The 12,385-nt window shown below is 60.8% G+C and overlaps 1 protein-coding gene across 1 annotated transcript; it reads left to right on the forward strand.

The window, feature by feature from the left end:
* Positions 1-248: 248 nt before the first annotated feature.
* On the forward strand, positions 249-11,669 carry KCNK3 (potassium two pore domain channel subfamily K member 3). The gene is made up of 2 exons (XM_032185089.1): positions 249-531; positions 10,646-11,669. The coding sequence occupies exons 1-2, from the start codon at positions 249-251 to the stop codon at positions 11,593-11,595; spliced, it is 1,233 nt and encodes a 410-aa protein (XP_032040980.1). The 3' UTR covers positions 11,596-11,669.
* The last annotated feature ends 716 nt before the right edge of the window (positions 11,670-12,385 follow it).

The following is a 12,385-nucleotide window of genomic DNA, read 5'->3' on the forward strand; positions in this document are numbered from 1 at the left end:
AAGGACAGCTCCGCCCCCACCCGCCCCCTCCTCCACCGCCCCCTCCCCTCTCCTCCTCCACCTCCACCACCTCCACCACCACCACCAGCACCACCAGCACCACCAGTACCACCACCACCGGCACCCCACCGCTCCTCCACCTCTCCCCCCGCCGCCGCCATGCCCCAGACGGCCCCGCCGCCGCCGCCGCCGCCGCCGCCTCCCCCCCTCTCCGCCTCCGCCGCCTCCTCCGCCGCCCGCTGCGCACCATGAAGCGGCAGAATGTGCGCACGCTGGCGCTCATCATGTGCACCTTCACCTACCTGCTGGTGGGGGCCGCCGTTTTCGACGCCCTCGAGTCCGAGGGGGAGACGGAGGAGCGCCGGAGGCTGGAGGCGCGCAGCCAGGAGCTGCGGAGCAAGTACAACCTGAGCGCCGCCGGCTTCCGCGAGCTCGAGTGGGTCGTGCTCAAGCTCAAGCCGCACAAGGCCGGCGTGCAGTGGAAATTCGCCGGCTCCTTCTACTTCGCCATCACCGTCATCACCACCATAGGTAACGGCGTGGCCCCCCCCCGACCCCTGCGGATGCGCCCCCGGAGGATGAGGGGTCCCCCCCCCCCCCCCCCGCTGCGCCGTGCGCCCCCCCGGAGGATGAGGGAGATGCTGAGGGGGTCCCCCCGTTGCGCGCAGCCCTGGGGTGTTAGGGAGAGGTGCCCGGTTCGCTGCTGAAGCTGTGCAGACTCGCCGGAGCCCTCCCCAAAAAGGCCTGACCCCGCCGGAGCCCTCCCCAAAAAGCCCGACCCCAAAGGACCCCTCTCCAAAACGCCCGGCCCCAAAGGACCCCTCTCCAAAACGCACGGCCCCAGTGGCACCCTCTCCAAAATGCTCACCCCGAAGGACCCCTCCCCAAAATGCCCACCCTGCCAGACCTCTCCCCAAAACGCCCGACCCCAAAAGACCCCCTCCCCAAAAAACGCCCGACCCCAAAAGTCCCCCCCCTAAAAACGCCCGGCCCCAAAGGACCCCTCTCCAAAACGCCCGGCCCCAGCGGCACCCTCTCCAAAACGCTCACCCCAAAAGTCCCCTTCCCCAAAAGGCCCAGCTCCAACGGACCCCTCCCCGAAAAGCCCGACCCCCAAGGCCCCTTCTCCAAAACGTTCACCCCAAAGGACCCCTCCCCAAAAGGCCCGGCCCCAAAGGACCCCTCCCCAAAAAGCCCACCCCAAAAGTCCCCTCCCCAAAAAGCCCACCCCAAGGGCACCCTCCCCAAAAAGCCCACCCCAAAGGTCCCCTCCCCAAACCACCCGACCCCAGACAGCCCCCTCCCCAAAACACCCCCCCCCGCACCCCCTGCCCACCCCCGCAGCCCAGAGCCCCCCAATTTTGGGGATCCCCTGCCCGGAATCACCCCCCCCCCCATTCCCACCCCCTCTTAAATCCCCAGGGTGTTTGGGGGGGGGGGGGCTGAGTGTCTTGGGGCAGGGACCCCACTTCCAGGCCCTACAGGGAGGTCCTGGGGGGGGGTTTTGGGGTCCGGCAGGGTTGGGGGGGGTCCCTGCTGGGGCACATCACAATGAGGAGGAGGAGGAGGAGGAGGAAGGTTTCCTGGGGACAGGGTTCCCTCCCTGCTGAGGGGGGGGGGACACAGGGATGTGGGGGAGCTGCTGGGGGGGGGGGTACAGCTCAGGACCCCCCCGGGGGGTGCAGGGTGCCAGGACCCCAAAATCCCCTTGGAAATGCTGCTGGAGGCTCCCCCCTCTTTTAGGGGAGGGGGACAGGGGGCTGGGGGGGGACACAGGACCCCTATAAACCCCCAGCCCCAAAAACGTCCCCATCCCCGGACCCCTAAAAGCTCGGCGTGCCATGGGGGGGGTCTGTGGTTGGGGGGGGGTCTTGGGGGGCTTCAGGGCTGATGTGGGGGGGTTATTATGGGCTGGGGGCCGGCGGAGCAGCTGGGGCCGGCTCGGGGAAGCGGCTTATGTCTGACGTGAGAGGGGTGGGGGGGTCGGGAGGGGGTCGGGGGGGGGCTTTGTGCCTGTCCCCAAGCCGGGGACGGATCCCGCGGGGGCGCAGGGCAGGCTTTAAAAACAAAAAGAAAAAAAAAAAAAAAAGAAGAAGAAAAATTGGGCCCCACTCTGAAGTTTTCCTTGCTTTTTGTGCTTTTTTAGTGTTTTTTGGTTTTTTTTTTCCCTTCTCCTGGGAAAAAAGCCAAAACTCCAGGCTCTGAAGGTCCCTGGCAGCCCTGTCCCCAGCACGCGTCCCCCTGTCCCCGAGCTCCCCCTGGGGCTCCGTCCCCTCTGACGCTCTCGGTGGGGGGGCTCTGGTTTTGGGGAGGTAGCTGGGGGGGCACCCAAGGGTGCTCGGGGTTGGGTGCTGCTGCCCTGGGGGGGGGGGTTCCGTGAGAGATGAGCCCCCCGTGGTGGCACCCATGGGGACAGCGCTGGTGGCAGCCGGGTGCGCACGGGGACGGGTACCCCGTGTCCCTGCCACGTGCCGGGGGGGGCTGTCACCAGCCCCAAAACGTGTCCCCTGCTCCCAAAACCACCTCGCTGCGGCCATTTGGGCCGGGGCAGGTGGCGGAGGCTGGCCACGGTGCCACCATCTGTCACTGTCCCCCCCCCCCCCCCCCCCCCTCCCCTTTTTGGGGTTGTTTATGGCACGGGACGGCTCGGCGTGGGGCAAGGCTGCGGTGACAGCGGTGTCCCCGTGTCCCCTCCGTCCCTAATTCTGCCCCATGGGGGGGGGGGTCTCCTGGTGGCCCCCCCCAACCCCCCATGGCCCCAAACTGCGGGATGGTGCTGGGACCTCCCCTTGTTCGGGGGGGGGGCACAAAAAGAGGCTGAGGACAAGGACGAGGACACGGGAACGCGCACACCACCCCGGGGGGGGGACCCCACAGCCCCTTTTGCAGCACCTCGGGGGGGACACGGGGACACGGTGGCAGGGCTGGGTTGTCCCGGACACCCCCCCTGCTGCCCCCCCCAGAAGCCCTTGGCCTCGCTGCCCGTCCTCGGCTGCGTTTCCCCCCCCCCTCGCTGGCTGCTGGGGGCCAGGGCCTTGCTTTGCGCCCCCCCCCCTCTCCGTGCCCTGCTGCTATTTTCATCGCCGCTTCAGCCCCCGCTCGGCCCCTCGGTGGGCTTCAGAGTGAACGTGCCGCGGGGAAGGACCCTGCTGCTCCATTTTAGGGCCGCTAGCTGCCCCCCCACACCCCAAAACCCCCCCCGGGGTGTTCACTCTGAAGCCTACTGAGGGCACGTGCGCCACCGCCGCCACCCGTCCCCATTGTGGTGGCTTTTTGGGGAGCTGCCCGCACCCCGCACAGCCAAAACCCAAAACCTGGCGCTGAGGCTGACCAGGAGGAGGCAGAGCTTTGTCCTGGGGGGGTTTTCCCCATCCTGGAGCCCCCCCCCAGAGCCCCGTTTTGCTCCCACCCTGTCCTTTTCCTGCTCATCCCCGTCCTGGAGAGAGAAGAGCAATTAACTCCTCTCCCTGCGGATGCCTCATTAAACCCTGCAAGCGGCTGGCTCAGCGCAGCCACAAACAACCCGTGCCGGGCCAAAGGTGCCCAGCACCGGGTAGAAAAAACAAAAAAACAAACAAACAAAAAAAAAAAAAAAAAAAAAAAACGAAAAAAAAAAAACAACCCGCGGCCTAATTTCTTGATTTTTTGGTCTTTTTTTTTTCCTATTGCCAAGCGCAATTTGGGTGCTGCCGGGTCTGGTGCTGGGAAGCCGGACCCGATCCGGAGCCCGCTGCGCCCCGCGTGTGATTTATGGGCTGGCTTCAACATTTATCAGCCGCCTCCCGGGCTGCAGCGAGCGCAGCGTGCAGGATTTATGGCAGGCTGCGAGAAAGCCTGGCCGGGGCGGCGTGGGGCTAGCGAAGGGGGGAGATGAGAGGATGCAACGGGGCGGGGGGCTCCCGGTGGGGAGAGCAGAGGGGCTGCGGGGGTGCTGGGTGCTGGTGCTGGGTGCTGGGTGCTGGTGCATGGTGCTGGGTGCTTGTGCAGAGCACTGGGTGCTGCTGCACAGTGCTTGTGCACGGTGCTGGTGCACGGTGCTGGGTGCTTGTGCGTGGTGCTAGGCACTGGTGCATGGTGCTCTGTGCTTCTGCAGAGCGCTGGGTGCTGGTGCATGATGTTTGTGCACGGTGCTGGCTGCAAATGCATGGTGCTGTGCACTGGTGCACGGTGCTGGGTGCTTGTGCAGAGCGCTGGGTGCTGGTGCATGGTGTTGGGTGCTTGTGCACGGTGCTGGGTGCTGGTGCATGGTGCTATGCACTGCTGTACGGTGCTGGGTGCTGGTGCAAGGTGCTGGGTGCAGGTGCATGGTGCTTGTGCACGGTGCTGGTGCATGGTGCTATGCACTGGTGCATGGTGCTGGGTGCTTGTGCACGGTGCTGGGTGCTGCTGCACAGTGCTGAGTGCTTGTGCATGGTGCTGTGTGCTGGTGCATGGTCCTAGGCACTGGTGCATGGTGCTCTGTGCTTGTGCAGAGCGCTGGATGCTGGTGCACGGTGCTGGGCACTGGTGCACGGTGCTGGGTGCTGGTGCAAGGTGCTGGGTGCAAATGCATGGTGCTATGCATTGATGCATGGTGCTGGGTGCTTGTGCAAAGTGCTGGGTGCTGGTGCATGGTGCTTGTGCACGGTGCTGGTGCATGGTGCTATGCACTGCTGCACGGTGCTGGTGCATGGTGCTTGTGCACAGTGCAGGTGCATGGTGCTATGCACTGGTGCATGGTGCTGGGTGCTTGTGCACGGTGCTGGGTGCTGGTGCATGGTGCTGGGTGCTTGTGCACAGTGCTGGGTGATGCTGCATGATGCTTGTGCACGGTGCTGGTGCACAGTGTTTGGTGCTGGTGCATGGTGCTTGTGCATGGTGCTGTGTGCAGGTGCATGGTGCTAGGCACTGCTGCATAGTGCCGGGTGCTTGTGCACGGTGCTGGGCACTGCTGCATGGTGCTGGTGCACAATTTGGGCACCAGTGCACGGTAATGGGTGCTGGTGCATGGTGCTGGTGCATGGTCCTGGGTGGTTGTGCAGGGTGCTGGGTGCTTCTGCATGGTGCTGGTGCATGGTGATATGCACTGGTGCGTGGTGCTCGGTGCTTGTGCATGGTGCTGGATGCTTGTGCAAAGTGCTGGGTGCTTGTGCATGGTGCTGGGCACTGCTGCATGGTGCTGGGCACTGGTGCACGGTGCTGGGTGCTTGTGCATGGTCCTAGGCACTAGTGCACGGTGCTGAGTGCTTGTGCAAGGTGCTGGGTGCTGCTGCACGGTGCTGGTGCATGGTCCTAGGCACTGGTGCATGGTGCTGGGTGCTTGTGCACGGTGCTGGGTGCTTGTGCAGGGTGCTGTGCACTCGTGCAAAGAGCTGGGTGCCGGTGCACAATCTGGGTGCCAGTGCATGGTGCCCTGGAGCACGGTGCCAGGTTCTAGAGCATGGTTTTTATCCCCCCCCCGGAGACCCCTTCCCTCTGGGGGGGCCACCAGCACCCAGCCCCATAGCGGGGAGAACGGGAGAACTTGGGGGGGGGGGGGGTTGGAAACCGGGAACAGGCCTGGCGGAGCCCCAGAATTGAGTGAAAAATTGCCAGTTTTGGGTCAGCGCAAACACGGCCCTTGGCCGGTGCGGGGATTTTCCATGACAGCATCGGGCCCGCGGCACGGGGGGGGCACAAAGGGCTGCAGGGGGGGGGACGGGGACCCGTGGGGGGGCTGCGAGCGCTCCTGGGGGGTTGTGACCCCCCCCTGTGCACACACACAGAGGGGACACACTGGGATTGGGGTCACGGAGCGAGGGGCTCGGTGCTGGGGGGTGCTGGAGGGGGGGTGCTGCTCCGGGCCCCATAACTTGCCCCCTGCAGCCCCATACCTCGGTTCCTGCAACCCCATAACTTTCTCCCTGCAGCCCCATAATTTTGTTCCCTGCAGCCCCATATCCTGCTCCCTGCAGCCCCATACCCCTGCCCCCTTCAGCCCCACAACTTTGCCCCCTGCAGCCCCAAAACCTTGCTCCCTGCAGCCCTATAACTTTGCTCCCTGCAGCCCCATATCCTATTTCCCTGCAGCCCCATACCCCTTGCCCCCAGCAGCCCTAGCCCCCAGCCCCATAACTTTGCTCCCTGCAACCCCATACCTTAGCCCCTACAGCCCCATACCCCTTGCTCCCTGCAGCCCCATACCCTACCCCCTGCAGCCCTATACCTTGCACCCTGCAGCCCTATAACTTTGCTCCCTGCAGCCCCATATCCTATTTCCCTACAGCCCCAAACCCTGCTCCCTGCAGCCCCATACCCCTTGCACCTTGCAGCCCCATAACTTTGCTCCCTGCAGCCCCATATCCCTTGCCCCTTTCAGCCCCATACCTTACCCTATACAGCCCCATACCTTGCCCCCTGCAGCCCCATAACTTTGCTCCCTGCAACCCCATTACCCTCACTCCCTGCAACCCCATACCTTACCCCCTACAACCCCATACCTTACCCTATACAGCCCCATACCTTACCCTATACAGCCCCCTACCCCTTACCCCCAGCAGCCCTATCCCCCAACCCCATACCTCACCCCCTTCAGCCCCATAATTAACCCCCTTCACCCCCTTCACCCCCACCCCGCAGCCCCCCATCCCCGCACCGTTCCCCCCCCTTTTTGCAGCCCCATGGCCCGCTGCCCGCTCATCCCCTGGCCGTGCTCCAGGTCCCAGCCCTACACCTGCTCCTCCGCGGCCCTAAAAAGGCCACGAGGCAGCCGCGAGCCTTGGGGACGTGCCAGGGTTTTGGCACCCTCTGGGGATGTTTTTTTTTTTGGGGGGGGGTGGAAGCAGGGAAAAGGTGCTGAGCCCCCTTTGTAAGGTTTTTTTTGGGGGGCAGGATTTGGCCCCTGCTGTAATGGGGTCACTGGGAAGGGGTCCCCAATAGGGCAGGGGGGCAGGCAGCATCTGCAGGGTCCCATAAAGGATGAAAATGGGGGGGTGAATTGGGGTAAATTGGGGTAAATTTCCTAAATATAGCCCTGGGGAAATGGGGTTAAATATATTAAATATAGTCCTGGGGAAATGGGGTTAAATTTACTAAATATAGGCCTGGGGAAATGGGGGCAAATATGCTAAATATAGCCCTGGGAAAATTGGGGTAAATTTCCTAAATATAGTCCTGGGGAAATGGGGCTAAATATTCTAAATATAGTCTTGGGGAAATGGGGCTAAAAATATTAAATATACTGAATATAGCCCTGGGGAAATGGGGCTGAATATGCTAAATATAGTCCTGGGGAAATGGGGTTAAATTTACTAAATAAGTCCTGGGAAAATGGGGTTAAATATGTTAAATATAGTCCTGGGGAAATGGGGCTGAATATAGTAAATATAGCCCCAGGATATGGGGTTAAATATGCTAAATATAGCTTTGGGAAATGGGGCTAAATATATTAAATATACTAAATATAGCTCTGGGGAAATTGGGGTAAATTTCCTAAATATAGCCCCGGGGAAATGGGGCTAAATATACTAAATATATTAAATATGCTAAATATAGGAAGTGGGGTTAAATATATTAAATATACTAAATATAGCTCTGGGGAAATGGGGGTAAATTTCCTAAATAAGTCCTGGGGAAATGGGGGTAAATATATTAAATATACTAAATACAGTCCTGGGGAAATGGGGCTAAATTTCCTAAATATAGCCCTGGGGAAATGGGGTTAAATATACTAAATATAGTCTTGGGGAATTGGGGCTGAATATGCTAAATATAGCTCTGGGGAAATGGGGCTAAAAATATTAAATATACCAAATATAGCCCTGGGGAAATGGGGCTAAATATATTAAATACGGCCCCGGAGCCCATACGGCAGCAGGGTGCTCGGTGAGGGTCCCTGCAGGGCACCGCTGGAGGCTCGGACCCTAAAACCCCACCCTCGGCCCTACGGCTGTGAGAAATGGGGAGATTTGGGCTGTTTTGGGGCCAAAATTGAGGCACCCGGCAGCTGCGCCCCCAGCTCCATCCTGCCACGGGATGTCCCCTCCGCGGTGTCCCCGGGTGGGGGCACCACGCTCAGCCCCCATCCCCGGGAGCAGCCGAGGGATTTGGGGTCCCCCAGGAGCAGAAGGTGGATTTGGGGTCTCCCAGGAGCAGCTGTGGGATTTGGGGTCCCCCAGCTCCCCCCCACAGGAAAAAAGGGGACCTGAAACCCCCAGGGTGCAGGAGGAAAGGGGACCGCAGACCCCCAGGGCTGGGGGGGTCCCCGGAGGGCAGGGCTGGGCCCCAGGAGGGGCAAAGCTTTTTGTAGGGTCAATTTGCCTCAAATCCAGCGTTGTGGTCCCCAAAATCGTCCCCAAGTCCAGCCGGCCCCGATAGTTTTGGCTCAGAAATGGCCCACGGGGACCCGGGGACGCTGCTGGCACCGGGGGAGAGGTGCCCGGGGGGGGGGGGGTCCCCGATTTTGTGCCTTAATACCCAAATGTTTTCCATGTATAGGGGAATATCCTAATGTTTTCCACGTGCCCTAATAATATTGAAATGTTTTTCACCTGTAGGGGAACACGGCCTGTTCTTATGGGGAATGGGACTCTGGAGGCTTGGAATAACTGGGGAGTGGGGCGGTGTAATGGGGAGGGGAAGGGGAAGGGGAAGGGGAAGGGGAAGGGGAAGGGGAAGGGGAAGGGGAAGGGGAAGGGGAAGGGGAAGGGGAAGGGGAAGGGGAAGGGGAAGGAGAAGGGGAAGGGGAAGGGGAAGGGGAAGGAGAAGGAGAAGGGGAAGGGGAAGGGGAAGGAGAAGGAGAAGGGAAGGAAAAGGAAAAGGAAAATAATGGGGAAGGAAGGGAGAGAGGAAGGGAACGAGGAATAAGAAAAGGAAAGGGAATAAGAAAGGGAAAGGAGGAGGAGGAGGAGAAGGAAAAGGGAAAGGGGAAGGGAAAGGGAAAGGAGAAGGAAAAGGGAAAGGAAAAGGGAAAGGGAAAGGGAAAGGAAAAGGAAAAGGAAAGGAAAAGGAAAAGGAAAAGGAAAAGGAAAAGGAAAAGGAAAAGGAAAAGGAAAAGGAAAAGGAAAAGGAAAAGGAAAAGGAAAAGGAAAAGGAAAAGGAAAAGGAAAATAATAGGGAAGGGAGGGAAAGAGGAAGGGAAAGAGGAATAAGAAAAGGAAAGGGAATAAAAAAGGGAAAGGAGGAGAAGGAGGAGGAAGAGGAGAAGGAAAAGGGAAAGGGGAAGGGGAAGGGGAAGGGAAAGGGAAAGGGAAAGGGAAAGGGAAAGGGAAAGGGAAAGGGAAAGGGAAAGGGAAAGGGAAAATAATGGGGAAGGAAGGGAAAGAGGAAGGGAAAGGGAAATAAGAAAGGGAAAGGAGAAGGAGAAGGAGAAGGAGAAGGAGGAGGAGAAGGAGAAGGAAGAGAAGGAGGAGGAGGAGGAGGAGGAGGAGGAGGAGGAGGAGGAGGAGAAGGAGAGGGGTGGCTGCCCTCGTGGCGGCTCCCAGCCCCCCCAGGCCCCCCCGGGCTCAGCTGGCCGTTGTCGGGCCGTGTTACGGGGCCGTAATCCTCCCTCCCCACACGGCCCCATCTGCGTGCGTCCTGCGCAGGCAGCAGATTAGGGCACGGCCAGATGCTGCCCCCGGGGATGGGGGGGATGGGGAGGGGATGGGGGCCCCCCGGGTGGCCGATGGCTGATCCTGGGGGCAGAGGGATAAAGGGGCATGGGACATGGGGTTATAGGGACATAGGGTCATAGGGACATGGGGTACAGGGATGTAGGGACATGGGGACACAGGGATATAGGGACACGGGGATACTGGGATAAAGGGAAATGGGGATACAGGGATAAAGGGACATGGGACACAGGGATATAGGGACATGGGATAAAGGGACATGGGGATATAGGGACATGGGATACAAGGATAAAGGGATGTGGGGATACAGGGATATAGGGACATGGGGATGCAGGGATTCAGGGACATGGGGATACTGGGATAAAAGGACATGGGGATACAGGGATATAGGGACATGGGGATACAGGGATAAAGGGACATGGGACACAGGGATGTAGGGACATGGGACATAGGGTTATAGGGACACGGGACATAGGGTTATAGGGACATGGGATACAGGGATAAAGGGACATGGGGACACTGGGATAAAGGGACATGGGATACAGGGTTATAGGGACATGGGATACAGGGATATAGGGACATAAGGATACGGGGATGTAGGGACATGGGGATACAGGGATAAAGGGACATGGGATACAGGGATAAAGGGACATGGGGACACGGGGATAAAGGGACATGGGATACAGGGATAAAGGGACATGGGGATACAGGGATAAAGGGACATGGGGACACAGATGCAGGGACATGGGGATGCAAAGACACAGGGCTGCAGGGACGCAGGAATGGGGTGACAGAGGTCACCCATCCGCCCTCCCTTCTCCATTCCCTAAAATCTCCCATTTTTCCCCCTTCTCCTTCCCATCCCCACCCAACCCTTGCGGCTCAGGCTCCCCCAGGAGCTGCACATTGGGACAGGGCACCCTCAACACCCCGGTGCCAACACCACCCCCCCACACCAGGCCTTCATTTAGGAGCCCCCCCCAAGACCCCACACCCATAGGGGTGACCACAGAAGGGGGGGCCGTGCAAGGCGCCGCGACCACCCCAAACCCCTCTCGGCGCCTTCTCCCCCTCAGGGTACGGCCACGCGGCCCCCAGCACGGACGGAGGGAAGGTTTTCTGCATGATCTACGCCCTGCTGGGCATCCCCCTCACCCTGGTGATGTTCCAGAGCCTGGGCGAACGCATCAACACCTTCGTCCGCTACCTCCTGCACCGCGCCAAGAAGTGCCTGGGCATGAGGCGGGCCGAGGTCTCCATGGCCAACATGGTCGCCATCGGCTTCTTCTCCTGCATCAGCACCCTGTGCATCGGGGCGGCCGCCTTCTCCTACTACGAGCGCTGGAGCTTCTTCCACGCCTACTACTACTGCTTCATCACCCTCACCACCATCGGCTTCGGGGACTACGTGGCCCTGCAGAAGGACGAGGCGCTGCAGAACCAGCCCCAGTACGTGGCCTTCAGCTTCGTCTACATCCTGACGGGGCTGACGGTCATCGGCGCCTTCCTCAACCTGGTGGTGCTGCGCTTCATGACCATGAACGCCGAGGATGAGAAGAGGGACGCCGAGCACCGGGCCCTGCTCAGCCGGGCCGGCCAAGGAGGAGGAGGAGGAGGAGGAGGAGGAGGAGGAGGAAGGCAGGGAGCCGAAACGAGCCCCTTGGGTGCCCCAGCGGCATCCACGGTGGGCATGGGGTTAGGAGGAGGAGGAGGAGGAGGAGGAGGAGGAGGAGGGCTGCGCAACGTCTACGCCGAGGTGCTCCACTTCCAGTCCATGTGCTCGTGCCTGTGGTACAAGAGCCGGGAGAAGCTGCAGTACTCCATCCCCATGATCATCCCCCGGGACTTGTCCACCTCGGACACATGCGTGGAGCAGCAGAGCCGTTCCTCGCCGGGCCGTTGCCCCCAGACCCCTTCCAAGCGCTGCTTCTGCGGCGCGCGGCGCTCGGCCATCAGCTCCGTCTCCACCGGCCTCCACAGCCTCTCGGCCTTCCAGGGGCTGGTGAAACGCCGCAGCTCCGTGTAGCCCCCCCCCAAACCCCCTCCACGCACCCCTCTTCTTGTCCCCGTGGCCAAGGACCCCCCCTTTCCGAATCCCCCATCCCCCTTTGGGGTCCCCCCCCAAAGGACGCGGGGCGGCTGCGGGGTCAGGAGGGTGATGGTGGAGGTGGTGGTGGTTGGGGGGGGGTTGTGGGGGGGCTGGATTATTTTATTTTTAACTTAAATTAAGGGTTATTTTTATTTTTACGTCGCAAAACGGCACTCCTCAAACTGTGAAACTTGAAGAGGCGGAGAGGGCGCTGGGACCCGGTGGAAAGCGGCGGGGAAAAAAAAGGGGAAAAAAATTGGGGGAGGGGGGTGGGAGAAGAGGGGGGGAGCACATATCCCTGTCCGGGGAGCCCCAAAACCCCCCCTGGCACCCCAAGACCCCCCCCCGGCACCCCCTGGCACCCCCAGGTACCCCCTGGTACCCCCTGGTACCCTCTCCGGGTGTGAGCAGGGTGCTGGGGGTGGGCACCAGGGGTCCCAAAACGCCACCAGGGGTGGGGGTGCCCGGGCTGGGGTTGTAGGGTGCCCCCCCTGACCCCGATCTTCATTGCGGCTCCGGGGATGGAGGCGTCACTTGGGGCAAAGTGGTTTTTTGGGGGACAATGCGGGGCATCAAGAGGATTTTTTAACCTTGATCATCACGACCCCAAGCTGCACCCTTGAGCCTGTGCCCCATTGTGCCCCATTGCACCCCATTGTGCCCTATTGCACCCCATTGTGCCCCCCTGCACCCCATTGTGCCCCACTGAACCCCATTGTGCCCCATC

The sequence above is a fragment of the Aythya fuligula genome, chromosome 3, assembly GCF_009819795.1.
Source record: "Aythya fuligula isolate bAytFul2 chromosome 3, bAytFul2.pri, whole genome shotgun sequence".
Taxonomy (NCBI): Eukaryota; Metazoa; Chordata; class Aves; order Anseriformes; family Anatidae; genus Aythya; species Aythya fuligula.